Source organism: Diplotaxodon limnothrissa, linkage group LG20 (genome assembly GCF_057381915.1).
Source record: "Diplotaxodon limnothrissa isolate DT_005_m linkage group LG20, D_limnothrissa_male_GT1.1, whole genome shotgun sequence".
Taxonomy (NCBI): domain Eukaryota; kingdom Metazoa; phylum Chordata; class Actinopteri; order Cichliformes; family Cichlidae; genus Diplotaxodon; species Diplotaxodon limnothrissa.
The window spans coordinates 8,847,579-8,875,279 of record NC_140615.1 but is presented as its reverse complement, the minus strand read 5'-3'; the positions used below and the strand labels follow the sequence as shown (position 1 = coordinate 8,875,279).

The 27,701-nt window shown below is 40.5% G+C and overlaps 3 protein-coding genes across 8 annotated transcripts; all 3 read right to left on the bottom strand.

Annotated features, from left to right (window-relative positions):
* Nucleotides 1–396: 396 nt before the first annotated feature.
* On the bottom strand, nt 397–14,014 carry l3mbtl1 (L3MBTL histone methyl-lysine binding protein 1). 4 transcript variants are annotated; one of them, XM_085344444.1, is made up of 21 exons: nt 13,834–14,014; nt 9,739–9,920; nt 9,319–9,445; nt 8,624–8,786; nt 8,406–8,541; nt 8,259–8,307; nt 7,785–7,873; nt 6,683–6,787; nt 6,426–6,561; nt 6,069–6,160; nt 5,610–5,761; nt 4,420–4,496; nt 4,043–4,128; nt 3,804–3,914; nt 2,809–2,950; nt 2,133–2,235; nt 1,645–1,833; nt 1,528–1,577; nt 921–1,078; nt 770–832; nt 397–531 (listed from the first exon to the last, which is right to left on the bottom strand). In XM_085344444.1, exons 1-21 carry the CDS (start codon nt 13,997–13,999, stop codon nt 397–399), a joined length of 2,511 nt encoding a protein of 836 aa, XP_085200570.1. In that variant the 5' UTR covers nt 14,000–14,014. The 4 variants fall into 4 exon arrangements, with proteins under 4 accessions (XP_085200570.1, XP_085200569.1, XP_085200572.1 ...); XM_085344443.1 differs by having other exon boundaries at nt 2,761–2,950; nt 8,624–8,801; nt 13,822–13,999; XM_085344446.1 differs by having other exon boundaries at nt 8,624–8,801; nt 13,834–13,999.
* Nucleotides 14,015–15,483: 1,469 nt separating this feature from the next.
* On the bottom strand, nt 15,484–20,387 carry LOC146610512 (uncharacterized). Of its 2 annotated transcripts, none has more exons than XM_085343767.1 (6): nt 20,193–20,387; nt 19,653–19,813; nt 17,880–17,998; nt 17,566–17,768; nt 17,363–17,443; nt 15,484–17,211 (listed from the first exon to the last, which is right to left on the bottom strand). In XM_085343767.1, exons 1-6 carry the CDS (start codon nt 20,297–20,299, stop codon nt 16,683–16,685), a joined length of 1,200 nt encoding a protein of 399 aa, XP_085199893.1. In that variant the 5' UTR covers nt 20,300–20,387; the 3' UTR covers nt 15,484–16,682. The 2 variants fall into 2 exon arrangements, with proteins under 2 accessions (XP_085199893.1, XP_085199892.1); XM_085343766.1 differs by having other exon boundaries at nt 19,680–19,813; nt 20,193–20,355.
* A 1,581-nt stretch (nt 20,388–21,968) lies between these two features.
* On the bottom strand, nt 21,969–26,996 carry eif2s2 (eukaryotic translation initiation factor 2, subunit 2 beta). Of its 2 annotated transcripts, none has more exons than XM_085344344.1 (9): nt 26,894–26,996; nt 25,651–25,834; nt 25,456–25,556; nt 25,203–25,332; nt 25,003–25,103; nt 23,831–23,979; nt 23,659–23,715; nt 23,459–23,544; nt 21,969–23,348 (listed from the first exon to the last, which is right to left on the bottom strand). In XM_085344344.1, the coding sequence occupies exons 1-9, from the start codon at nt 26,906–26,908 to the stop codon at nt 23,173–23,175; spliced, it is 999 nt and encodes a 332-aa protein (XP_085200470.1). In that variant the 5' UTR covers nt 26,909–26,996; the 3' UTR covers nt 21,969–23,172. The 2 variants fall into 2 exon arrangements, with proteins under 2 accessions (XP_085200470.1, XP_085200471.1); XM_085344345.1 differs by having other exon boundaries at nt 25,003–25,100.
* Nucleotides 26,997–27,701: the final 705 nt, after the last annotated feature.

The window sequence follows — 27,701 nt, the reverse complement described above, 5'->3', positions numbered from 1 at the left end:
TATAAAGTATGTGGGTTGAAATGTTGAGATTTAGCACAGCACACACAGACGTACTGTGGCTAAGGGATATTTTTTGAGGGGTTTTGGGTGAACCAAACCCATCAGTTTCTGTTTTCCTACATGTGCTCCATCCTCATATCCATGACAGTCCTCCATTACTCTCCAAAAGTATTCATATTTTCTAATCAACCTGAATCTTCTAATCTCAGCTCTGTTTCTCTTTACCCTGATTGGACCTCACCCCCCCCCCCCCACCCCCCTCCCTCCTCCCTCTCTCTGATGGGTACAGGACACCGAACACATGGAAAAAGGGGTCAGGGTCTTTTTCCCTGCAACAGAATGAATTTGGCACATGATGATTGGCGGCACAGCGCTGCCGCTGAGTGAGGGCGGGATTCACTTCAGTCCCTCGTCTGTGCTCTTGAACATGAGGATGGCGTTGGAGATCTTGAGGGCGGGGCCTAGCTTAATGCTCATGATCTTCACAATGTCGGTCTGGGTCAGCAGCAGGAAAGCCTCCCCGTCGATCATCTAGAGAGACACAAATGTGGAGATAGTAAGTGGAGAAGAGTTTGTTCCATCTGGTCAAATATCAAATTATAGTAGCCCCTAGCAGTGAAATCCACTCAGAAATATTATACAGCTGCAAACATGTAAGAGTGCAAGACAGTCTAAACAGCATCAGTAATGAATGACATGTTTACACGTCACCAGTAAAGACTGCAAATCTTTATTCATCCTTCAGTTATTAATCCACCTCTGGTCTCACCTCTTCTTTGAAGAGACGAGCCTGTTCTTCACAGCCAATTAAATTCTGGACAAATCTGAAGACCTGCGGCACAGATGCAGCGGATTTCAGGTAATCGTATAAGTCAGAGAAAGAATGTAAATAATTATAGAGGCGAACGACATTTTCCCACCTCCTCGACGCTCCATGCAGCCACCTGGCTGGCGTGAATGCCCTGAACGCCGGGCAGCAGCTTGCAGTGCTGTTCCCAGCACAAAGACAGAGTGCGGTCTGATTGGTTGCTCAAAGCTGACATGAACAGTGATGGATACACTCCCTGTGAGGACATGTCTGTGCACAGAAACATACATACACATGATGAAACACGTGATTGTACAAACATGGAAATTTGAGGGGAATACGAGATACATGAGCTGACTGGATGTTTGTTGCAACTGTTGCCTGTCTAAATACTGTATCTAGAATCTTATAAAGACAACGTGATTGTAAAATTATCTTAAAAGCATTAAGTAATTATATAAGATAAATACGTTGACAACCATTTAATTTTGGGTATCATAGCAGAAAAAGCAACGGTTAATTCATTTCTATTAGATTGCAAGGCTCAGTGGAAGCTCTAAAAACTTCACCGGTGAGTTACAAAAGGTCTGCCGGCCTTTTCACAGTAACAAATACAGCATATCAAACAATTAACATGCAAATCTTCTGATTAGATTATTAGTATTTCTTGTTTTGAGGTGAGGTGCTGCGAAAACAAAAAAACAAACAGTGCAACTTACTCTGGTAGTCCCTCTGTTGATTCTTTCTGTATTTGGGAGGACGACCAATCCTGAAAATACAGAAAATGAATGCGAGAAAAAACAAACATGCACACAAATACATGGACACCACTTTACCTGCCACGGTAATGAGTCTTCTTAGTCCTCTGACCAAAGAAGAGGTTTCTCTTGCACTCTGAGTCTGATAGGTCAGCCTTCAGCCTACCCTGGTTACGCTCAGCCAACGGGCAGCCGGATATGCAGTGATGGGCGGTGAAACGACCGGTGACATGGCCTGAGCCGTCACACCCTGGAGTTGGACACTTCCTGTTTCAAAGACAAAAATGGAGATATGCTTTCTGTGCATTTTAGCATCTAAAAAAATTCTAATTTAAAAAAAAAGAAAGTTGGGACTCTGTGTAAAATGTCAACAAAAACATGGCCCCGTCCCAACTTTTTTTAGATCATTGACTGATAATGTCAAATTCAAAATGATGATCCACTTTCTCAGTTCAAATATTTGACTTTTTTTATTCTGTTTTCATTTAGGTTTTACACATCATCCCAAGTTTTTGGAAAAATCATGCATTTAATGACAGAATGACAGAGCTGAGTTCAGGATTTACCTGTTGTGGAAGCTGTATTTGTTGGTTCTGGGCTGACTGATGGGTTTACAGGGAACAGAGGAGGTGTAGGTGGACTGGCCTGTAGCAGGAGGCTCCCTCACACCTACATATATACAAACACAGAGGAGAACATTCACATACACTCATAGGCTGACATTCACAATCACGGCATTGATTATGCCTTAAAGAAATCATGTAAATAACAAGTGGCAAACCGTGAGGCTTTAAAAAGATCCACTAATGTCCACATGAGACTGGCTTTACAACAGAAAAAAACCATTTGGTCTATAAAGTCACCCATTTAACTTGTATTAAATCTTAAAGTTATGGATATGCCTAACAATGTAGATTAAATCATTACCTAAGAACAGTTTCTGTTAATCCAGTTTTCTTATTGTTAGGTAAAGTTAGCATGCCATTAAATATCACAGTGAATTACACTTGCTATGTAAGCTAGCTTGTCAGTGCTAGCATTAGCCAATATCGTAGCAGCACTGCCTTCAAAGTTCAACAAAATATTAAAATAAAGTTTCAGAACAGTCCGTAACACAATACTGATGTCACTGTGGCCACTTCTATCTTTTATATACAGTCTATAGAAGATAGCAATAGGCTTAGAATTTTTGACCTCCAGTTTTAAGTGAAGAAAAAGGAGTCACATGAGGCTGGTTGCTACCATGCGGTTGCTGTGTTTTAGTGTCCCGTGGAGGGATTTTAAGCGGGTGACCGGTGGCCTCGCACCAGCCTGCTGGATGGATGTCTGGGTGATCTGAGTCTACCCACTCATCATAGACGTGACTCCAGCCATCATAATGGATCTGAACAAGAAGAAGAGAGCGGGCTGTAATAGATATAAATACTCCACATGTACTTGAGCTCAAAATGTACAGAAATCAACAGTCAACTGCAAAGACGTATGACACAGTAATTGGACATGGAAGATCTTATTCCTGCAGACCTATCCAAACTGACAGGCACACATTAAACACACTTTATTGTTTCTTCTGTTTACTTCTCTTAGTCGTTGTGCTGTTATTTCTGATGACTGATCCGATCATCTACACACACACAATCCACTTTATTGATCTAGTCTTTTATCTCTGTTTGTCTTCTTCACCTCTGCAAAACTGTTCCTGACGAGGCAAGATGGTTTAACCCATGAGACTGGCACCTTCTGCTTGTTTTCCAGGTTTGATTCACTGCATCAGTTAGATTGCAGGTTGCGCGAGCAGCACCTTGGTTTATCTGGATGCTGATGGTCAGACCGAAGGGATCATATGCTTGATTGTCAGGATGGTCGGTCTTTGAAAGCGGAGCTCAGAGGTTGAAAAGTGGTCCACCAAGATGATATTTGATCTCCAGACTTGTTTATTGTTTTATTTATTGAAGCACAGCTGCTGAGCATAAGGAAAAAGTACTGGAGCAGGAATCTATATCTAATTTACTCTGATGATTGATGAAACTTGATTTCTTTTATTGTCATCAAACCAGTCTTGACTCCTTTTTTTATAAAGCTGATACTGGGATTATGTTTAATTGTGTTGCTTCCAGCTCTTTGACTGATTCTTGGGATCTTTTAATCTTTAGGAATCGATCAATCAATTAATTTTCTTCAAGAAAATGGGTTCAAGTAATCATTCCACAACATTAAAGAACTACACAAAGTTGTACCTTAATGCGATGCGTGTCCACCTCCTCAACTGTAGCCACTCTTATGAGACCGGGACTTCTTTTGTCCACGGCCTCCAGTTTCATCTGAGGCTGAAAGCTGTGAGGTGACCGCTGGAGCAGAGGATGATGGGATTTCACATTCACGTTGACAACAAAACAAACTAGACATATTTTCCATTAATCTGTGACTTTACTGTTCGTAATGCTAGCTCTTCTTTACTTTTTATCTGCATTCTCACCACTTTAAAGGCATCAGCAGCCACTGCTTTGGATCCTGTCTCCTCCAAGTATCGAGACCAGGAGAACCGGCCCTGGTCTGGATAATCTGGTGCAGGAAAAAACTTTCACCAACGTAAACAGCCATAAAACCTTACACGGTTTTGCCTGACTTTATATATCACTTATTAAAAAACAGCTTTTGTAAGTTTTAAGCATAGATACATATGTCAGGTACTAACTTTTAACTGTCACATGTTCATCCTCAGTTTAACGGTAATGAAAGAAAAAAAAAAGAGGGCAAGTGTACAAAAAAGTAACTGAGCAGAACTCATGATGAACCCATGATATGACAATGAGCACGGATAAACTACTGATTAACAGGGATCACATTCCTCACCTTGGGGTGGTGTTAGAGGGAGGTTCCTTTCTTGGCACCAACCAATAGGATGAATGTACGGACTGCTGGAATCACACCTGCATGTTGTGACACACAACAATATGCACAATTTAGGTTCAATAGAAATTTCTGTGAACTTACAGGAAAATTAAGACTGAACTGATGAGAGATTATGCTGCAGGAAATAAATCAGCATCTAGCTGTTGAAGAAAGTGAAACTTTTAAATCCTGAAAGATTTGTGTTTCTCTCTGTTGAAGTGATCTAAAGACACTTGTTTAGTAGTATTGTATCCATAGTGACATTGATGTAAAGGTGGATTTGTTGTACTGCTCTGAATCTCTGTGAAGATTGTGTTACAGCAATGTCAGTGTTTGCACGACACTTTTTTTCTGCATTGCTCTGTAAACAATCTGAGCTGACTGTGTTGAATATTGAACAACAGTTACTTTTACTGAAACACAGGAGCGAGAAAAGAGAGAGGTGAAAAAACGAGAAAGCAGCACGCATCTGCTGTGTGCTGGGAGAAAACTGGCACATGCGCTGAAACGAGTGAGCCAGATAAAAGTCCAGCTTGTTACGCTTTGTTTAATGGAGGCATTATCTTTATGCTAATCAATACACCGTGCTTATGCAGCTCGGCTGCTGTAGTCTGAATTGCTGCGATATGTACTGAAAAAGAAATCGGATACATGGAAAACATATTAGATGTTCACACTGAGAAAAGTCCAAGGGTTTTGGATTTTTTTTGCAGACAGACGAACCTTTACTTCTGAGCAAGGTTGCCACTCTAAAATGTTCTGAAATGAACATTTCACAAACGTAATTTTATAATCTGAAATGGTCACATATCACCTATGACACAGCATCAAACAGCTGTACAGTCCTAATAAAGGTATGAATTTCGTTCCACGGGATTCAGAACTTTTTGCAAACTCTAGCAGCCATCATTAATCTGCCTTAACAATGCCAACTGCTCCCCTCTTGATTAAACTCAAACCTCCAGCTACACCAGCAGAATAGAGATATTATAATTACCCTTTTCTATGACAGCACGAAATATCTAAATAGCTGTATTCTCACCGATACTGCTTCAGATTTATATGAACATATCAAAAGCCCAATCACAGTATCATTTTAGAAATCCTTTAAATCATTTCCCAAAAGCATTCAGTTAGATGCTACGACTCACCAGTAGTCATATGTGTCATCCCAGTTGTCAAAATGAACCAGGAAGCGGTCATCCACCACATCGGTGATGGTTGCTACACAGATCAGGGAGGGGTTCATACGATCGACGGCCTCCAGCTTCATTCCTATCTCGAAACCACACTTCACATCGATCTGGAAAACCAGGGGAAGCGTTACCTTCTTTGGTGTGCTGTTGAGCCACTTGTCAAGATTTTTAGATTATGATCTCCATGCATTTGGTATTTACATAAAAATTATCCAGGACCTTATTAAACAAAACAGTTCAGTTTGTCTTCAGTGCTGCACGATCATGATCTAAGGTGCACATTTCTTAAAATAAGCTTTTCATTATAATAGCTGAAGTTGGGAATTTTCCTTGCACTGAATCAGTCACCTCATCCAATATGTGTGTGTGTGGTTAAAACAGCCAGCATATATTATACTGCACAGAGATGGTTACCCTTCCGGGACTGGCAAAAAGTTCTTTGGGAGCCACTTGTGCTTTAGTCATTCTCAGATAGTTGGTCCAAGTAAACTCCTCCTCTTTACAGCCTGCAGGAAGCACAGAAATACAGAAAGGAGTCACATGTTGGAAGATTTAGAGGATTTAGAGGAATTGTTTTCACATCTGTGTGCTTTAAATGTAAAAATGCCAGGAGAGACTCAGCTGAGCTCAGTAAAAACACTAGATCTCATTACTTAATCTGCACCAAAAGAAACCATGCGCTCTAAACTTCTTGTGTCAATAAAACACACACTGGGATGGCAAATATTTTTTAAGAATTTATTTAGTGTAAGAATAAGTATGACCTCTGACCTTTGGGGGTGTGCAATTTGTGCCCTGTGCTCTCACACCAGCCTGCAGCGTGGATGTCGGGAGAGTTGGCATTCACCCAGAAGTCATGACAGTCAGAGTAGCCATCAAAATGAAGCCGCAGCCGGTAACCGCAGACCTGACATGACATATCAGAAGAGGAGACACCTCAGTGAACTCATTCTGCATCCAAAGCATTCTGTGAATACATGAAAATGATCCTAAATAAGAAGCCTGGCGGCGACGGTCAACTGGCTCACCTCAGCCACAGTGAGGACAAAGTACATGGACGGATGCTGCGGGTCGATACCTTCCAGCTTCATCCCCTGTTTGAAGCCGTTCTTCACTGTCGGCACTCTCTGGGACTGGAACATGAAACAACAGCAAAAGTTTCCGTACAACAAGGAGATGGAAGCAAAGTCTGCATAAAAGATTTTTCTGGGGAAACTGAGTGACAGCAAAGAACAGAGAAACCATCCGAAAACCGCTAGAAAAAATAATAAAATAACAGGGATTATGTCTTCATCTTAATGTTTTTTACTCTTTTATTCCAAGATTAGGTTTTTCATCACTGTTATACAAACCTTTAGATTATTTTAAAATCAAACTCCAACATTTAGTACAGAGGTGTCAAACGTAAGGCCCGGGGGTCAGAATCGGTCCGACAAACACTCTAAGACTCCAATCCAGTCTGCTTAGACAGGTTTGGAAAATGGCATAAATTTTGGACTTTTAACTGTATTTTTAAACATTTTATAACTTAACCGATGAAGACCATGGACATTTATACCACATCAACATAACTACGTAGTAGGTAAACTATTCTGCTGGATACACTCACAGCTCAAAAAAAAGAAGCAAGTTCTTTGAATTAACATACACTTTCTGTTTTGGAATAGTCTCAGCAATGAGCTTTCTTTTGTGTAATTTTCAGCACTTATTTCTTACAATTTAAGCCCAACGAGCTGCGCTGACAGATTTCTTTCATTTGATACAGCAGCGTTTCTTTATTGTGTAGAAAAACGGAGACGTACTGCTGAAATTGCACTTGTTTTCTTACACTGAGATACTTCAGAGATTAAAAGTGTAACTAAAGTTCTTTACACTTACAGAAAGGAGAGTTTCATTGATTTGGCCCGCTTCACTTCAAAGTGGGCACAATGTGAAATTAGTTTTAAATCCTTGATTTAATATATGAACATATGGCTTTGGCGACATAAATTACTTTGTCCCTCTCTTGAGAGTGCTACACTCAATTTTGCTCCGAGCAATAGATTTGATTGCCTACTACGGTTACTACGGATGTGTGTGTGTGTGTGTGTGTGTGTGTGTGTGTGTGTGTGTGTGTGTGTGTGTGCATACCTCTTGGAAAAGCTTGTTAGGAGCAGCGACAGCTTTGGTCTCCTCCAGGTACTGAGTCCACGTCCACTGCTCTGTCTTACTGTCTCCACCTTCAGCAAACAGACACCCTCATTTATTACATTTATAAAATTATTTATTACAATTTACAACTAATGGAAACAGTCAGAAGAAGATAATTTAATGGCATGTCAGCTGCAGCGGAATTTAAAAAATCTAAGCCTGCTGTGAAACTCCAACATTATGTCTTCTATACACTCGATACATTTTCGACCTTGCATGTTTTTTTTTTTCAAATAAATTGAAACAGGAAAGGGTATGTAATGAAAGGATAAAGAAGGACACACAGCTTCTGGATGAAGTAAAGAGATGATGTGATTTTATGTGATGTAGTGTTGCAGCTTAGTAGTAATAGTATCCAGTGAAAGATGATATGCGTCCAACAAAACCACTGATGCAAGAAATAAATGCTCCAACCTCCTCTGATGTGTCGGCCATCTGCTTTAGAATCATCCATTTTCTCATCCTTAAAAAGAAAACACGAGAAAGCACACAACAGGAAACGGTGAGATGGTAGTCACGCATAAAAGCAACTTTAAAACTGAAATAGCAACGCGGTTCCACCGTGCCCTCGATGTCCGAGTCTTCCTCAGATGGACTCAGGTACTCCTTCCTTTTCCTCTTCCTCATGGGCTTCAGGTGATCGGGGGTGAGGGAGACTCTCCCGCCTGCCGGCACTTTCTCCACGCCAATGCTCCTCCTGAGGCGCGGGGAACGAAAGATGAGCTTATGCATGTGGAGCGAGGCGCGTAAACATAAAGGCCGAGCAGCGGGGCACATACTTGTCAGTGATGGGGTCTCTGCGGAGCTCTTCTGTGTAGGTCCGCTGAGCTCTGGGATTATGGTTCTGTTGTCCTGGATCAACCTGGACTTCAGCTTTGATCGGCACCAACCTCTCTGGCTCCAGGGCCACGCCCCTCCCAGAGCTGGCAGGAGTCGACGCATCTGTCACAGACAGGGCTGCAGGTGAAAACACGCCCGTCTGCATCTTTATTGAATATTCTTTGACTTTTCAAAGTTTCTCAGCTGGATTTTAAATGTCTACAAAGAAATCTGCAGCTGCAACCTCTTCACTTGTAAAGAGAAGCTCTGCTACAGCTGATGTAATTACCACTCATTTATGCTTAATACACACACACACACACACACACACACACACACACACTGATGACTGAGCCCATGCTGTTTAGTACTTCAAATAAAAGTGCAGGCTGTTTAAACACGTGTAACACAAGAACTAGTTTAACTCACTGTTATATTTGAAATATCACATATAAAAGCTGCTTTGGTTATCAAATATGTGCTAAAATATAACAAACACATGTGGCTAAGTAGTATAAAAATCTGTTATCCTAGAGGTGACCGGTTCCAAACTGTTTTCTGCTCTGTGTGTGCAAAATGTAAATGATTCACCAGAGTGCAGTATTTGTGTGTCTGTGCCTGATATTACTATGACCTTACGTAACCACGAGTCTACCTGGCTTGTCTGGAACTCTTTCTGCGTCAGTGGATCTCCCAGAAGTCCCTGCTGCAGGTTCAACAGTGCTGCTGGCAGTGCCCGGGGTGATCAATGTGCTCAGAGCTCCTAAGTCACTCACACAGAACTACAAGACAAATACACACACACACATGCATCAGTGCACCATCTGTCAAAATGTGTCCGTGTCTTTACAAACTGTATGCTGCTTTAAAAAAAAAAAAAAAGTATATACATGTATATGTATATATATATATGTGTATATATATATATGTGTATATATATATATATGTATATATATATATATATATATATATGTGTATATATATATATATGTTATTCAGGACTTTGTCAAAAAAGAAATAAAAACAACTTTCAATGACTTTTTTTAAACCACAGCAAAGCTTAATATCGCTTTACCTTAAGGTTGCTACTGGGCAGGATGGCCATTCCCTCCTTCAACTCTAGGACATGGACAATGCTACAAGCTCCGCCCACCTGTGCTGTCAGTGCAGGCGTTGCCATCTCATTGGCTCTGCTTCCTTTACCTGGGTTACCCACTGCAACAGCTGGAGTCACCTCCACCTTCTGATGGGCAGGAGCTGAGGAAAAAGATGCACTCGGAATAATAAAGCACAAAGTGATGTAGTTCATTGTCATCTGCTTTACTCACTATAAATGGTAAAGGAAAAACAGCGCTCTGTTGCCGTGACAACCAGGCAAATAGTATTTGTTTGTTTCTGTAGATTTGCAGACAGGCTTGGTTATCAGCACACTTCACAAAACTGTTAAACAGCTGCTAATATCGTCACTCAGTTTTCACACTCAGTATTACTGCACATTTCGCTGACATGAGAAACTGCAATAGAAATCAGGATCTGCTGGTTATTAGTGTTATATTATTGTTATTAGTGATTAACACGTTTGTAAAAGACCCGGGGGCACAGACCCGGCCTCAGAGAGGGTCACAAGCTAATGTGCGTCTAACGCCAAGTCAGATAAATGGGAGGATTGTGTCGGGAAATAAATTGTGTCTGTTTTTTATTTTTATATCAGTTCATTAAAGTATTTTTTCCCCCAAAACTTTGTTATGGTTTTTATTTCAGTAAGTTTTTATTTTAAGTAACAACAACAGTCTTGGTTTATCTAACACAGAGCAGAGATTTTGGAAGCAATCAAACTGTTTTCTTAATGTTGTTGTTATTTTGGAAAAACACAGTTTTAATTACCTGATTATCTCTTTTGTTAATAAAATTAAAAAAGTAAAAAACTTCCACGGCTTTGGTGAGCTAGAGCTAACGTCTCAGAAAGCGTTGCTCTGTCCGGCCAACACATCAAAACTTAAAGGTTTAATATTGAACATGGAAACTCTGAATTAAAAATTATGCATTAAAACTTATTAATTATGAACAGGCACTGGAAGATTTGTCAGGATTTGCACATGCAGTGAAGAGTGGCTGAGTGAACTCTATGTACTACCAGTCAAAAGTTTGTACACACCTTCTCATTTAATGTTTTTTCTTTATTTTCATGACTATTTAAACTGTAGATTCTCACTGAAGGGATCACAACTAAGAATGAACACATATGGAGTTATGTAGTAAACAAAAACGTGTGAAATAACTTGTGTTTTATATTTTAGATTCTTCAAAATAACCGCCCTTTGCTTCCATTACTGCTTTGCACACTCTTGGCCTTCTCTCAATGAGTTTCATGAAATGGTTTTCCAATAGTTTTGAAGAAGTTCCCAGAGATGCTCAGCATCTTGTTGGTCCTTTTGCCTTCACTCTGCGGTTCATCTAATCCCAAACCATCTCCTGTGCCTTCAGTTTTGAATAAGTTCCCCAACAGTGTCACCAGCACAACACCCCCACACCATCACACCTCCTCAATGCTTCACAGTGGGAACCATACATCTAGAGACCATCAGTTCACCTTTTCTGCGTTGCACAAAAACACGGCGGGTGGAACCAAAGATCTTAAATTTGGACAATGAGACCAAAGCACTGGTCTAATGTGTTTTGTGCTAATTTTGATAATTGTATTTCAAACAAATCTCTTCTGCTTGTTGTTGCTGCTTGTATTAGTTTCTTAGCAGCTATTTGACCATAAAGGCCTGATCTGCGAAGTCTCCTCTGAACAGTTGATGTACAGATCTGTCTGCTACTGGAACTCTGTGTGGCATTTATCTGGGCTCTAATCTGGGTTGCTGTTAACTTGTGATTTCTGAGGCTGGTCAGATGAATTTATCCTCAGCAGCAGAGGTAACTCTTGGTCTTCCTTTCCTGGGCCGGTCCTCATGTAAGCCAGTTTCATTGTAGCGCTTGATGGTTTTTGCAACTGCACTGCATTCAAAGTTTAGTTATTTTCCGGACTGTCTGACCTTCAGTTCTTAAAGTAATGAGAAGGTGTGTCCAAACTTTTGACTGGTAGTGGATGTAGCATCTTTAACAATCCTTAAACCATCAGCTGGGCCCGATTCCAAGAAGCAGGCTTAGTAAACAACTTTGAATTTGTTAACCCTAAATTGAAGGAAACACTGTTTTCCCCCCCTGAACGACAGGTAACTTCAACTCTGAGTAGTTACCATGGTTACCAAGTTTCTCTCTCTGACTCCTCCCCTCTTGATATGCACAGTTTAATTTCTCCTTCATAAAGTCGCTGTCAAAGTGCACAACGCAGCAAATTCATTCACAGAAGAGGGCATGGTTAGTTCACTGTTTTCTGTACGTAACATAACAGCGATTACATCTTAGACTTATTGTCAGTTCAGATTTAAATCTATAGACTCGGTCTTTCTAAAGCTGAATCTCTGTGAACAGTAATGCAGCTGTCACACTGTCAGTCAGTTTGCCCACACTTTAAACATTTGCTGCAGCAATCACTGTTTAAGTTATCAATCATGTGTTGTTCTGTAATCAGTCACATTGATGGAAAAATGGCTGAGAATATCTGATTGAAGATGAGCGTGAAATGACTAAAACTGAGTTCAATGGTTTTTTTACAGTGACGTTTAAGGATGCGCTCAGATAACCATCATGGATTCAGACTGGATCAGGTCTGGATCCAGCTCATCTCCTCCAGATCCATTCATTGTGGCTTAATTTGTCCCGATACAATCTGTATTCCTTATTTAAAGAGCCTCACCCTCCCAGAATTACACTAAAATATCTCAAATCTATCTGAACATCATGTAAACAGCTCTATAAAAGCTGAGACATTTCTAAAAACGTGTTTGTCCATGCTAACATGCAAAGTCTTACTATCAGGCTACCAGTAACTGAGTAAAACATCTCTACTGTTGCCGTAAGAGAGCCATCATCTATCACTGAAGGCTGATATTACATAAAATTACGAACGCTTACACTGGGGAACATTAAAGCACAGTTTTTCCTCTAAATTTAATTAAAAACTTTTATCCAGTAATGGCAGACATAATGAAATCCTCTGTGAAAAATGAAATTCTTACAGCGCATCAGTACATTAAATTTTTACTGAATAATTATTGGGAAAAAATGTAATGATTATAAACTGCTGCAATAACTGTTTTTTTTACTGAACCAAAACTGACTTGAGGGCAGACTGTCTGTTGCCGTCTGGGTTACTAATCTCACAGGTCCATCAGTAAAGTGTGGCTCGTCTGTTTCTCCAGATTTTTATCTTCCCGGACATCTCCTAGATTTTGTCCCTGTCAGGTTACAGCTGAATCATTAGGGTTAAAAATCAGAACTATAGCTTCATCTAATGAAAGTTTGCTAAATAAACACCGCAGTCAGTACAGAGAAGTTAGATATTTCATATCGAACATTTATATTGTGCATGATGATGACAGAACGGCCCGTGGCTCAATAAAATGACTCTTTCCGCACTTCTAAAAGGACTAAAAGGAGGCTCTCTTGTTTACCTGTTGCCGTGGTGAATCTGCCCTCCTAAAGTAAAAGAGGTCAATTTTAACATTTTCATTTAAATGTATCCAGCTAATGATTTTATTAGACTGAGATTTAAAGCGGATGACTTGTTCAATGAAAAGAAAAGATAAGTTTTTAATTAACAATTCAATTTTCATTGGGGGGGGGGGGGGTTATCACAAATGCATCAATAAACCTGACCTGAATTACTGACAGAATGATCTGAAGCCGTTTAGTAAGTCTATGAAGGTTTTCTGGAAATGAAGACTCAGAGTTGATTATTAAACTCACAGCTTTGTGAACAGTGACCTAATAAGATGAGTTGCATCTTTTGTGTATATATTTCTATGTGATGTTATTAAGTCAACCATTAAAATGACCCTTGTTTTGTAATGTGATGCCTGTGAATTAGGTTAAACATTGCAGGTGTAAATTCTGAACTATGACCTTACAATTTGCCTGGTAAATTATTACACTGCTGGTTACTTAAAGGCTCACTTCTCAATTCGTTTTTCAGTCTAATGAGATCAGAAGACACGATCAGTGTTTTCCCCAACAGTGCTTTAGTAGAGTATGTATCTGTGAACATGCTTACATATGAGTTCACCTGGTAGCAGGAGAGCAGTGGTGGTGTGGGGCTGAGGCCGAGCCTTCTTGGTCACACCATCACCCCCGCAGATGAGGATTGTCTCTGTGGGAGGCGAAGATGACGGATCCATAGGGGTGCAGTCCGGTTCTTTGGCTGGAGCCTCCATGTTCACTTTGGCACTCATGACGGCGTCCCAGTGTGTTGTGCTGGAGCACTGGGAGACACAGCGTGAGAAATAGCACAAAGTAATGCTGTCTGGTTATCGGGTAACAGCTTTAACATTGTGTGTTAAAGATTTATAGAGGAGACTGTACCCAAAACCTGAGGAGGGAGTGCCACAGTATGGACGGGAGAGTAATCCCGCCAATTTAAGCTTTCATTTTTATGTTGTTTCTTGTTTTTAAATATATTTCTTTATTGGAATATGTCTGATTTAGAGGCATATACAAAATTCAAATCTTAAATTATTATAATATTATTTTCTGCTGTCTTGAAACATCTCTTTTTAATTTACCACATTAGCACCGCTTTTATCATTCAACAAAATACTATTTATCCAAAGTACAGGACAGAGTTAAAATTTTACTTTAAAATTTAACTACATTTCACCCTCCAAAAAATCTTCCTCTAAAAGTGTTTCCAATAAGGCAAAACAGCCATGAACTTTTATAAGCCATGCATTCCTTTCAATAATAAAAGAATAATGGTGACACACCAATATTTACGCGCAAGCTCCCAAGTCTACACACACACACACACCGACAGAGACTAAAATACAGCATTTCAGTTAAAATGGCGGAGGATCTGAAATCCTTGAGGCAAAAAATGTGCTAAAGCAGAGGCTCAATTCCTGTGAAAATCCCATTTAATGAAAAAAGCAACCTTATCGCCCATTCCGGCAATATCTTTAATGAATGAGCAACATTTTCTCCTCATAACAGCGTTAAGTGTGCCGGGTATTTTTTAAACCTTGGCGCAACTGCTTTAAATTTAAAATTAGTATTTAAACCTGCTACGTCAAAGATCCGCGAGCCATTATCAAATGTATATATTAAAGATGATAAGCTTTGTGCTTGATTACATCTCTGACGCCAAAAACGGTTTACCTCGGTGAGGGGAGAAAAAAAAGAAACAACAGACTGGCGGGTTTCTTTTTAAACCCAGTGTGACTAAAATATGCTTCTGCCTTCTATAATTAGAGGAAAGTTCTAAAATTTGATTTTAATTCGTGTTTTCAGATTTCAGGAACTGAAATTTGGCTTACCAGCTCTGATCTCCTGCGGCTCCGGGGCTTGGACTGCGCATGCGCGGGACCACAGTACAGTCACCGCTCGTTGGCTATAATTTAACGCCAAAAGAAAGACTTCCAGTGCGTCGCTCCACTTTCAGTAATGGTCGATAGGTGAAAAAAAAGTGCTCCCTCGATTAGCTGCAAAAGCGTAAAATAGCTGCTGTAACGATTTTTATTTGGCATGCGAGCGAAATGTTCCCGCTTACATCCATAAATACGCGCTCTGCTCATTTCCTCCACAACTGCAGCCTATAATGAGCGAGCGCTTATTATATAATTAGCAGGATATAGGTCATGTCAATACTGCAGTCAAGGTTTTTATAATCCAGACAAAACAACGTCAGGCAGCAAGTTTATTTTTTAATGAAGATCTTTTATTGAACATAGCATAAAAAAGGACTTTTTCCCCATTAGATCTCATACATGTTGGGGGAGAAAAAAAAGTCAGTTCCACAAGATGGAGAATGTGGCTGAGTTCAGCAAGTCTGATGTTTACAGACTCACAGGAGTTCTGAACACATGGACCTTTCAAGCACAAAAACAGTACTAGCTGCAAACTTTAAATAAGGCTTTCCAAAACCCTTAAGTCTGTTCTGAAGCTGGGGAGGGAAAACATTACCAGGGAAGCAATCGGCGCAATGGAAGAATCTGAGGAAAAACAGGACGCTGCAAAGGAGTCTAGTCAAACTGAAAATCAAAAACTAAAATAAAGGCCCTTAATAGATTACCTGCTTAATGTTACCAACCTCCTCCCCCCAAAAAGCTACCAAAAGATTGCTTTGTGCTGATTACTCTATGTACAAGTAGTTAAAAGGGATCAAAATAATCCATCTACAATGCAAGTTACTCAAAAGTGAAGTCCAAACCCTCATCTTTAAATTAAGAAGTTCTGCACTACAAACTCTTACATCCTGAATATGCATCGTTTAACACGAAGACAGACTGATTCCTCGAAGAATGTGACCGAATGTGCAGGTCAACTCAACTGCTCCAGTCCTGGAGCCTACTCTTCAACAATCATGCGAGCTTGAAAGAGTACGACACAAAATAATTACCAATCAAAGATGGATGCTTCAGACATAAGAGGCCTGGAGACACAAGGAAAGCAAACTGTCAGACTACCAACCAAAACAAACAGCTGCAAACTGAATAAAAGAACATTTAAGACAACTTAATATTCACTGACCAAACAAACAACTTGAAATGAAAGCAGAACAGTAAGAAACCTAAATTTTACCAAATCAGGCACCAGTCACAGAGACATCAACTTCCTCAGGCTATAGTTGTAGAGCCCAGCACCCATTTTCATTAATCCAAAATTCTTAATTTTATTTGTAAACTTTATTTTTTTAATTTTTATTTTTTTAAAGGGAGCAGATCATCTGAAACAAGTTCAAAAAGCATCGGCTGTATTGTGGTTGATGGTCTAATAAACTCCTGCTTTAACAAGTTAAAAGACAAATGTACATTTGAAGGGGGGCGTCAGAAGCATAAACCAGTTATTAAACACTGCTCAGTATGTACAGCATAATGATCAAGCTAAACAATAAGAAAACCTCTCCCTTCTCTACACCCACTAATCCTGAGAAGCTGATCTAGACCGTGAACGAGACCTGGAGCGAGACTTGGAGCGAGACCTGGAGCGAGATCTGGAGCGAGACCTGGAGCGAGACTTGGAGCGAGACTTGGAGCGAGACTTGGAGCGAGACTTGGAGCGCTTTTCTCTGGACTGGGATCGGCACTCTTCCTCTTGTGGAGATGGGGAGCGAGAGGCAGATTTGGCCACATGCTCTTCTTTTCCATTCTCTACTGGAGAGGGTGAGCGGCTGCGGGACTTCTTCTCAGCAGACCGTTCCTTTGATCGGCTACGAGAATCCCTCTCCGACTTTACCTTAGAGCGGCTCTTTGAACGAGACTTGGACTTGTGCTCGGGGGAGTGAGACCGAGATTTGTGAGAGCGTGAACGAGATTTGGATTTGTTGGATCTGTTGGATCTAGAACGAGATCTGCGAGAACGTGATTTGCGGTCTCCTGACTTGGAGCGAGACTTTCTCTCAGACCTGGAGCGGGAATGATGCCGTCTCTTATTGCTGCGGGAACGAGACCTATAGGAACAGAAGCAAAGCTCAGTACAGCCCCACCTTACATGACAGCAATGTCATGACAAAATGTCATACTGAACATACAGAACTTATCAATACCAATAATTTAATTTAAATCTCCATGTTACGGTTCCAAGATTACATTGATCCTAACCTCGAGTGGGATCTGGAGCGACTCTTTGAGCTCCTGTGGCTTCTGCTTCTCCTGCTACGGGAGCGACGACGACTGCGAGATCTGAAGATGACAGAGCACGATTTAAAATTTATTTTTTTTTTACATCAGTTTCTTGTTAAATAAACAAAATGTACCAAAGCGAGGCTCATCTTAAAGCAGTCAGCAGTAAGAAATTTGCTTACCTGGAGCGACTGCCAGAGTAAGACCGACGTCTGCGAGGACGGTCCTCCACCAGGCGAATTTTCCGCCCGTTGATGTCAGTACCATCCAGCTTGTCCAGAGCCCTCTTCATGTCGGAATAAGTCCGGAACTCAATCACTCCCTCATTGGTGCGTTCCTTGTGGGCATCTGCATAGGTCACCTCTCCTGCCTGACGCATGAAGTCCTGGTGGACAGGAAGAGGATAAGGTGCCGATTATTGATTTCATTCCAAGCACTTCTACAATACACTTTCCCTTTATCTGAAGATTCCCCTCTCTTATTTTCAAATATTTACCTTGAGGTCCTGCCAACTACAGCGGCTGGATAAGTTCTCCACAACGAGGCGGTACTCTGTGCGGACTGGCGGTCCATATTTGTCCCTGCCAGAGCGGCTGCGGCTGCTGTAACCGCTACCTTTATAAAAAAACAAAACAAAAAAAAAACGACAGCACACACAAATAGTTAGAAACCACTAAACCAAACAAGATTCAAAGTACTACTGCTCTGGGCTATCAAATGCACTCAAGGCAGTGAGTTTCCAGATTGTCCTTGGGGTGGGGGTGGGGGGGGGGTTAAATTTGTACAAATAGTCAAAGGGGTTTCTTTGATCTCATTTTCAAACAGCTTCAGTTAAGTGCTCTACAAGCAACTGCATGGGCTCTTTAAAGTTTGTATTTTTCAACATTTGGAAGCTGTTTTCTGCTGCAAAGAACACCACTGCATCTGTTTCCGGCAATACAAAAAACACAAATCAGCATCTGTCTTACTCCAGTACATCACTGTGATGCTATAGCTGCATAAAACAAATGGACAGTGATGTTCTTTCAAGACCTGTGTATCCTGTAACACAAACAGAAAGGAGGCATCCACAAAGGCTGCAGTCAGGGACACTGTTCAAATTGATTACGGTGTTAAAAACACACCGATCTTTTGAAAATTGGCATCTTTTTATTTAACCGGATGTCAGTCTGAAATTCTTTTTTCCAGTTTTGATCTTACAACATTTCTTTAGATTGTAAGGTCTGTAAAGGTGCCGATCCACTTATGTTTGCTGTCAACATAAAAACCAATGGCAATCCTCACCATCACCCCTGGTCTATTGGCAAAAGGCTGCTGTCATCATGGCTTCCGGTTAGGTCAGCCAAGGATCAAGGGGGGGCAAAGGTCACACACACATTGTAAGGTGAAAGCCAAGGCCAAACGGGACAGGCAGTCATCTTAGCCAGTCATCTTTAGCCTCAATGGACTCTCAGCCTCAGCCCGCAACTGGACTCTTTCAAATTGAAACATCAAGGACTTTTGTTAATGTTGAATATAAAAAAAAATTTATATATAGACCAAAGTTAAAACACATTTCACATGAAAACGTTAGTCTACTCCTAATGACTACACTAACTAGGTAGCTATGTATGTGGTGATTTGTGTTCAGCTTGTTTTTTTCCCCCTCTGGTGCAAACAAACAAAAATAAAAATAAAAAAAGACACCTTCACATGGCTCGCCCAAATGACAGTTATGGTTCAAGTGAATTTTACAATGTATGAAAAGAAAACTATGTTATTTAACAACACTAAACTCTAGACTCAAAACTGCTCTTTAAATCTCTCAGATTGTTGCCCCTTGCAATCAAATAGCATGTAGCTCGTGATGATAATCACTATGGAGGAGCAAAAACCTGCAGGTCACTACCCCTTGGGTGACAGACTGAGAACTGTTCAGCAGGGTGATATAAAATTAAACTGGACTCCCTGATTTGTAAGAATGAAGATAAACCATGGTTGCATGTAATGAAGTTACTGCGTGATATAATGAACAACATCTCTACTGACAGTCCTACAACTTTGCATGCAACCTGCGCCTTAAAGAGCTACCCACGTGGCTGGCTATAACCCATGAGGGGTACCTGGAAAAACCTGATCGAGGGCCAGCTGAGTATCTAAACCTATGCGGCAAGTCTGTTAAAATTAGCGTAACCATGAATCATTCAAACAGCTGTCTGTGCAGTCCACGTCGACACCTCACCCCAAGGGGAAGGGGAAGAGAGGGTATCTTGTAATAGACTGCACTTACTGCGCCCACCACCCCAGTAACCCCCACCGTAGCCATCTCGGTCTCGTCGCGGGCCCCGGGCATGCTCGACGATCACCCGCTCCCCACACAGCTCCTTCCCGTTTAGCTCGTAAACGGCGTCGTCGGCGTCCCTATTATCTTCGAACTCCACGAATCCATACCTGCAAAAAGAAAGGGTTTAAAAGCATGAGTATGAAATGAGCGTTACCCGCTTACTTCCACGAATTAGCGTTAGCATACGTTAGCACAGCGACGTGCAAAGTATAAAGACGCCATGTTGGCCACGCGACATTTGCTAAACGTTCATGAATGAAGTTAAAGAAACAAAACGTTTTACATTTATAAGGACAATACTAAATGTCATACATCGACATATTGCGTTTTAGAATCAAACTTAACTTCTAAAAAATATATATCTATCTGCGTAAAAGAGTGAAATGCCCCCCGAGTCCGTGCGTCGTTCGCATGAATGGCTAGCTTTAATGCTAACTACGACATGCTAGTTGGACTCTGGCTTACAAAATTCCGCCGAAAACTTACCCGTTCTTTAAATCAATCTCCATTAGCTTCCCATAGCCGCTGAAAAACCGCTGAATATCTTTTTCGCGGACATGATAGCTTAGTCGTCCGATATAAACTCGAGGCATTGTGATTCGCCTAGAGTGACTGTTCTTCACTACTGCTCCGAAATTGCTGAATGCTACTGCCGTTAGCTCTCCGCCAGCAACCGGTCGGCTGTTTCGCCAAACCCAGCCAATAAGCGTGAAGCTAACGATGATCAATTTCCGGAACAGAACTCCAAATTAAAAGCTACCGTTTATCACAAAACCGCAGACATTACGCGCACGAGAGGAAAATACTAGTTAAATCCTATGTAAAATCTGCCCTAGTCATTTCCAACTAGAGGCATTTTGTAACTGTAGTTTGCAGTGGGTACATACAGAGATCATCTTAACTAATTCAAAAAAGGGTACAATTTTACTTGTAAAAAAAAAACAAAGAAAAAGAAAACACCCGCAGTCACAAAAACTAGGTAGTTAAAAAACACATGCAACTAAACAGTAAATTGTTGGAATAGTAAAGTCTCTATTGCAACAAAGTTGAATTAGAAAAATTCCCGTTAGCAGCCAGACACAGAACCAGCCTTACTGATCAGTTTATTCACTCCGTTGGTATTACAATTTCTGATGCATATGGTCCACAGCTGCGTGACGGAATATCTCTATCATTTATAATTTCTGTTTAAAGCCTCTGTGTTGGCCTTCCATGTGGATGCCCAGGTAGTCATAGTCCTCCACCACATCAGTAGCCTGTCCCAGGATACACACGGTTCGTGTCCTTCTGAAAGTCAAGTCACCAACTTCTTTGGTCTTATTCACATTCAGAAGTCAATACTTTCTCAATGACCACTCCACAAAACCATTAACCTCTGCTCCTCATCACTTAAACATCCAGCTGCTGCAGAATCTGAGTATTTCTTTAGGCGACATCACCTGGAGTTGCACTGATTGAAAGTCCGAGTTGTACAAAGTGAAGCAGAACTGAGACAGCATAGCCTCAATGGTTTGATAACTATTGGATAAATTGGCCAACTATATCTATAGCATCCATATTCTGACTCCAAATGATAGTATAAGTGCAAAGTTTGTGAATTTAAATTAAACATTCATGGTTTGGCTGTATAAAATTGTTGAAACACATTTAGAATATGGCAAGTGGTAGAGATTAATGAGTACTTATCTGATAGGCTATGTGCTTAAGTCTGGCTGGTTATGACAGATTTATGTGACTTATACATCAGTGATTGATGCATTTGCCTGCATACTGGTAGTTTAAGCGCAGCTAAAAACAAAAACAAAAAACAATTATATAATATAGTGACATTTGGGCCTGCAGAGGAAACCTAACTATGGCACCAACCTGACATATTATCCTGCAGTCAGGTTCAAAATAAATCTGCAACTCGACATGTAATCACCAAACTCAAGGACATTGTCTTCAGTTACCATGGTTATCAGCTGCTCATGTTTTAACCTTGTGGGTCTGTGTTTGTATCATTACAGCAAACCGTAGGCCTCACAAGGACTGTCAATCACATCTGTGCAAGTCACACAAATAAGACTTAAATATTTTAATGGGACTTGAAACAATGGCCATATTTAGAAATGGGAGGGGGCCATAATGACGAGAGCCAAGGCCGTTCACTGATCATTACGACCTTTTTCCATTGTGACAGTGAAAACATGACGTCATTATCATGACTGACAATTACTAAACGGGCACCGTCATTAATGCAAGCAGAGAAAGTAGTGGAGAGAGAGAGAGTAGAATATTTTATTTTTGTAAAAACCAGGTTTTAAAATGATTCCAGCGAGACCTTTATATTCACATTCCTCTCAAAACAATTAGATTGACACTCCTTGATAGACTCTGTTAACCACACTGCAAAATAGGAACCTGAAGGAGGAAACGATCTGAGGTGCCTGCTCAGAAGTTGTAGTTTATTATTACTTTATTATTTTAGTGACTGGCATTAGCTCATGAATCCTGCTCATCGGAGAAAAAAAAAAAAAAAAAGAGAGAAAAATTGAATCTTTATTTTCAAATTGACTTCATCAAACCTCAAGTGGCTGACAAAATGTTCTAATCAAATAGGTACACAAACTGCTCATCAGTGCCACAAAAGCACTCACAAACATACTGTATAATAATTTCTACTCATCTCATAAACAGCCTCCTTTATTAGAGTACTCTTAATGTTGCTCTCCCCTTCATTAGCCCCCAAGTCTTCTAGTTTTGTGTCTCCTGCTACAAAATGATCAAAAGCAGGTCCTGTGTTAGGAGCCTCACACACTAGTTTCAGTGACATGTTCCTGTATGTACTCCAGCCCGGTGACTGATTTGTCTCTATAAGCTTGAGTAGAAAATCCTGGACTGACAGTTTTTTGTATATATCATTTAGGACCAGACCAGAAACAAGAACACACCCTTTAGTTGAGTTCAAGAAAAAAAGAAAAAAACCCAGAAGTGACCAAGTCAACAATTCGTTGGTTCTGTTACTGTAGATGAACTTAGCTTATCTACAATTTGGCTAATCTGAAGAAATATTAACGTCTGGCGCATGTAAAGTGGAAAAATAAACAAAAACTAAACTTCAAGCTGTGTTAAATCAAGGGTTTTTTGGAGGAATCAAGAATCACAGCAAATAGGAAACAGGAAAAAAACAAACCCTAAGAGCTGGAGGGTCCATCAACCAAACAAATCAAATGCATCCAGCAGTGTATGTGTCAAACATCTGTTGCTTATCAGGTGCCTGAACCCTATCTTTCATCTTTAGACACTCTCACTCCCTGTCAGGTCAGGCCATGACACAACCAAAATGACAGCCAAACCCTCCCGCAGTTCAATTCAGAGAGTCCTTTTAGCAGATCAAGCGGGCGCCCGACCCCAGCTTCGGCCCTTCTGATGGGGAAAGATTGGACCGTGAGAAGAGGTGGGGGAAGCCCAGTTTTAATGGCCTTTAGTTAGCTTTGGCGCGGAGCTGCGCCCTCTTGCCCGTCACAGCCTGGAAACCGGTCTTGATACTGGCGACGGAGCAGCGGGAGTGGCACGTCTCACACTGCAGGAAATAGAGACGAGTGTCCTTCTGCAGGATGGTCTCCGGTGAGCGGCAGGTGTGACACGTCACATATTCCTCTGCAGGGGTGAGAACAGTCCACTCAACATTACTGTTCACAAGCAGGGGCTGTTTAATTTTACCCCCATCAATGTAACTTCACTGTAAAGAACACGTCGTTCCTACTTACTGATATATCTTCTCAACACATTTTCTATCTGTTTCTGTTGAAATCTGCCTTTGATCACAAGCTGGTTATTTCCGTCAATGGAGCCGCTGTTGACAGAGAAAAACGCTAATTAAACTTTTACTTAAAGTGAACACACAAAAACAAAACGTGCCACAAACTTAGCTTGAGAACTGACATCACTTAAAATACAAAAAGCGTACCTCGTTCCCAGCTCAGCCAATAGAAAAGCGAGGAGATGTTTAGGCTGACGATGCAACCTGTGATTAATCGCATGAAAAAAGAAAAAAAAGAAATCAGTTTGTGGATTACACATACTACAAGTGTCACTGAAATGCGTCTGTCAGTAAATATAAAAAGCTACACGAGGCTCACAGTTTGCAGATGTCTGTGAAATTGACAAAGGAGGTTTTCTTGGTTCCCACTCGGACCACCTGGGGAGGCTTCATCACAAACTTCCTCTTCTCCCCAGCCACCATGTCGGGGTTCTTCTCCCTCATGATGTTGAAGACTCTGTTCAGGAGCTGGAATAGAGACGATACTGTGACTTTGTTTTGTTTTTGTCTATGTTCATAAAGTTTTCAACACAGAATATAAAAGGACAGAAATTGAGAGCCCTGTGGGATCAGCTGAGGATAAAAATAAATAAAAAAGGAAAGCAGTGTGTAAATCTGTGCTTTTTATAAACACTGTTCTCAGACCGGTAAATCCAACTTTGTAATTTTACAAACCGTTTCACTCATTTCCTCATAGAACAATAAGTGGGGGATTTTAACAACTCTATTCAAAAAGTACATTTAATGCCGTTAAATATTCAGTGCAAAACTTCAACATAAATGTAGATCAAAGCACCAAATTAGTGGACACTAACTTGGTGCTTTGTCCTACATTATCAGGCCATATTTCACTTTGTTGCAATCCTGACTAAGGAATTTTCATTTTCTGACGTGAACCTTTGAAAGTAAACAAATACCAAAATGAACACATTCATAAAGAATGTGGTCCAGTGTTTCACTATCTGTTTGACAAAATAAACAGGAAATATTAAATGTTGAACTGCTGTCTTAGAAAATCATTGCAATCAAAAAAATAATTTATCATTTTGAAGTGTTTCTTTTGCCTCTTAGGAAGGTTGGCAGGGATAGGTATCCGTTTATAACCCCGCCAGTCTCAGGTAATGTTTCATCAGATTTTTTAACCCTGCTAGTCTCAGGTAATGTTTCATCAGACTTTCCTTTTGGACACAGGCTCTATTCAGGCAGAAACGGTTTGCAAAGTAATTCCAGTTTAACAAATCTGTGGGGACGGAGCTCACAAAACCAAATGGGCTGAGGTCTTAATATCAGGACATTTATTAATGAGAGAGAGAGAGAAATACAACAATCTATTATGTCTATGTGTACACAGCCTCACACAGTACAAAACAACCGAAAACAGTCTAATATTTATCCCACTTTACAGGAAATAACTTCACAAACAACTGTGATAACTCTTTTTCTGCCTTTCCTGAATTGTTTCTAACTTTCTCATTTCACGTATCATCCTACCTCGTCGTAGGTGTAGTCTCTTTCCGAACCAGCCCAGGCCGGTCCTGTGGAAGAGCTGAAGGAGATCCCATCACCATTCTTGCCATCATCATCATCCACTGCTGGGAGAAGAAAAAGAAAAATGACATTATGGGTCAAACATTATGATCCATGTCCCTTTTTTCGGTCCCTAGTTTCAAAACCATGTGATTTCATCGTACCGTCGTCTTTATCACCGGAGTCGTTTTCATCAAAATCTACTTTCTTTGGCTTCTTCTTTTTGTTAGGGAGCATCAGATCCAGGTTGTCCTCCTCCATAGCTTCCGTCTGCTCGCCTTCAATTTTCAGCTCCTGGTTTGGACAAGCGAGAAGTGAAACTCAGCACGTGAAAGTTATTGGTAAGCCAATCAAAATCAGTAGAAGCAAAAAGTTAAAAGTAATGCAAAATCAGCAAATGTTTAATCAATGGCTGACCTTCAATCCCTCCTCCATATCATTTTCAAACACTTTCTTGGGTTTCTTCTTCTTTTTCTTCTGGTTGAAGAAGTTTAGGTCGTTCAAGTCATCCGACGGCTCTGGAAAAAAAGAAAAAAAAAAAAAACCCTCCTCGAGCTCATAACTCTACACAACATAGTTGCGAACTGATACCGCACCTTAAATAGATCTAACCTTTCTTCCTGCCTTCATCTTCATCTAGATCCACCTCCTTGTCATCTCCAGCCTCTGGTTCTGCCTCCTTTGTCTCCACCTCCTTAGCTTCTTCTCCCCCCGTCCCTTCTCCTCCGTCCTCCTCCAGCATGAAGGGCTTCTTCTTCTTCTTTTTCTTCTTAGTCATGTTGGGATCGAAAATCATCTGAAAAAAAGAGTGAAGGAAAAAAATCTAATTAAAATAAATATTGAAATGCTGTCCAGCTTCATTTAGTACAGACACTTTATGGCTGCTTTAAATATACATAACATTGACTAATCCAGCATAAGTACAATTACCAGTGAGAATTACAAGATATATATATTTATGAAAGTCATGTTTCATCAGATTTTTCTTTTGAGTGGCAGTGGGAGTTTGTTTGAACATTTTACGCTTGTGAAATTTAGTTTTCAGTTATGAAAACTGGACTGTGGAAAGACGCTATTTTTTCCATTTTAGGCCAAAAAAAGTAACATGAAGTCATATCAAGGATTGAACAAAGAAAACAACTTAACAGATAACAAAATGTTGCATATCATCTTTACAGACAGAGGCTGGACTCTTGAGTTGATCCAGTGTACACTGAGTGTGTCAGTACACTATTAAGAAACCCTACCTACTGCTGTAGGTTTCTTAATAAGGCTTGAGGTAAAGTAACCCTCCAGAATTTTTAACTAACATATTGCACAGACTGCCCCCATTCAGTTAGAAAAATAATAATAAAAATGTCGTACTATTAACATTAAGCAGCGGTAATTCTGGTATTTTGGTTTTATTTTACAGCCAGAGGAGCTGTCCTTAAGGACAAACCGAGGTACAGATAGCTTTTGGTCTCCAGCAGAAAACGTTAACAGTTAGCTCCGCAGCTCTGGTAACGGGAAGCTAAGGCTACATAGCTAGCTTCCACTCTTCTCTGAGAGTCCGGCGGAAGCTTCGACAGCTCGAATTGATGAGCCACGCTCAGAATATATAACGTATATGCTCCGATAAATAGCTGTATATCAATATACTTGATGACTTTCTTGATATTCCGGCTGGCTCGGGCCGTGCTAGCCCGACTGCAGCAGCCATGTGAGCGCTACTGCGGACAGAAAGGGAGGGAGCAGGAGAGTCGAGGCCCAAAGTCATCCCCAGCACCGATATGCGCCTGAAACTCAACGAATTCCGTCCAGCAGTTCTTCACACCTACACGGATTAAACAGCATCTGACTCGGAGTGCCTTACCTCGTCTCCTGACATGTTTGCGTGCTGAACAATGAAATAAAAATGCCTCTTCTTTCTTCTTCGATCAGTCCCACACCGCTTCGCCCAAAATTTCTTGCATCAGCGTATGACTACAGTGCGCAAGCGTGAAGTCGCCAAATCCCGACGTGCTCGTGGTGACACCCCTTTCTGCGCTTGCGCATTGACAGTTTTTAAGGAACGTTCAAGATCGTGACTCAGAAATAATAAACTGGTGCTAAATATGCACGTTGTCGTTTTTATATAGTTCATTTTTTACAATTATAATAGTAAAAACTTTCATTTGTCAACAACAAACTAGTCATTATAACATTACGATAGAAAATAATATTTAAGTAAAAAAAGGACAGAACATCAGCGAGAATAGTACCAGAAAAAAGGAAAGAAAATCAACTTAAATACAATTAAATAATACAGTAAAAATAAACTTGCAAAACAAATTAAAGAATTGTAAACAGCATTTCCTACATTATCAGGCCATATTTCACTTTGTTGCAATCCTGACTAAGGAATTTTCATTTTCTGACCTGAACCTTTGAAAGTAAACTAATACCAAAATGAACACATTCATAAAGAATGTGGTCCAGTGTTTCACTATGGGAACGGGAAATATTAAATGTTAAATTGCCGTCTTAGAAAATCATTGCAATCAAAAAAACAATTTATCATTTTGAAGTGTGTTTCTTTTGCCTCTTAGGAAGGTTGGCAGGAGGTATCTGTTTATAACCCTGCCAGTCACAGGTAATCTTTCATCAGATTTTCCTTTTGAGTGGCAGTGGGAGTTTGTTTG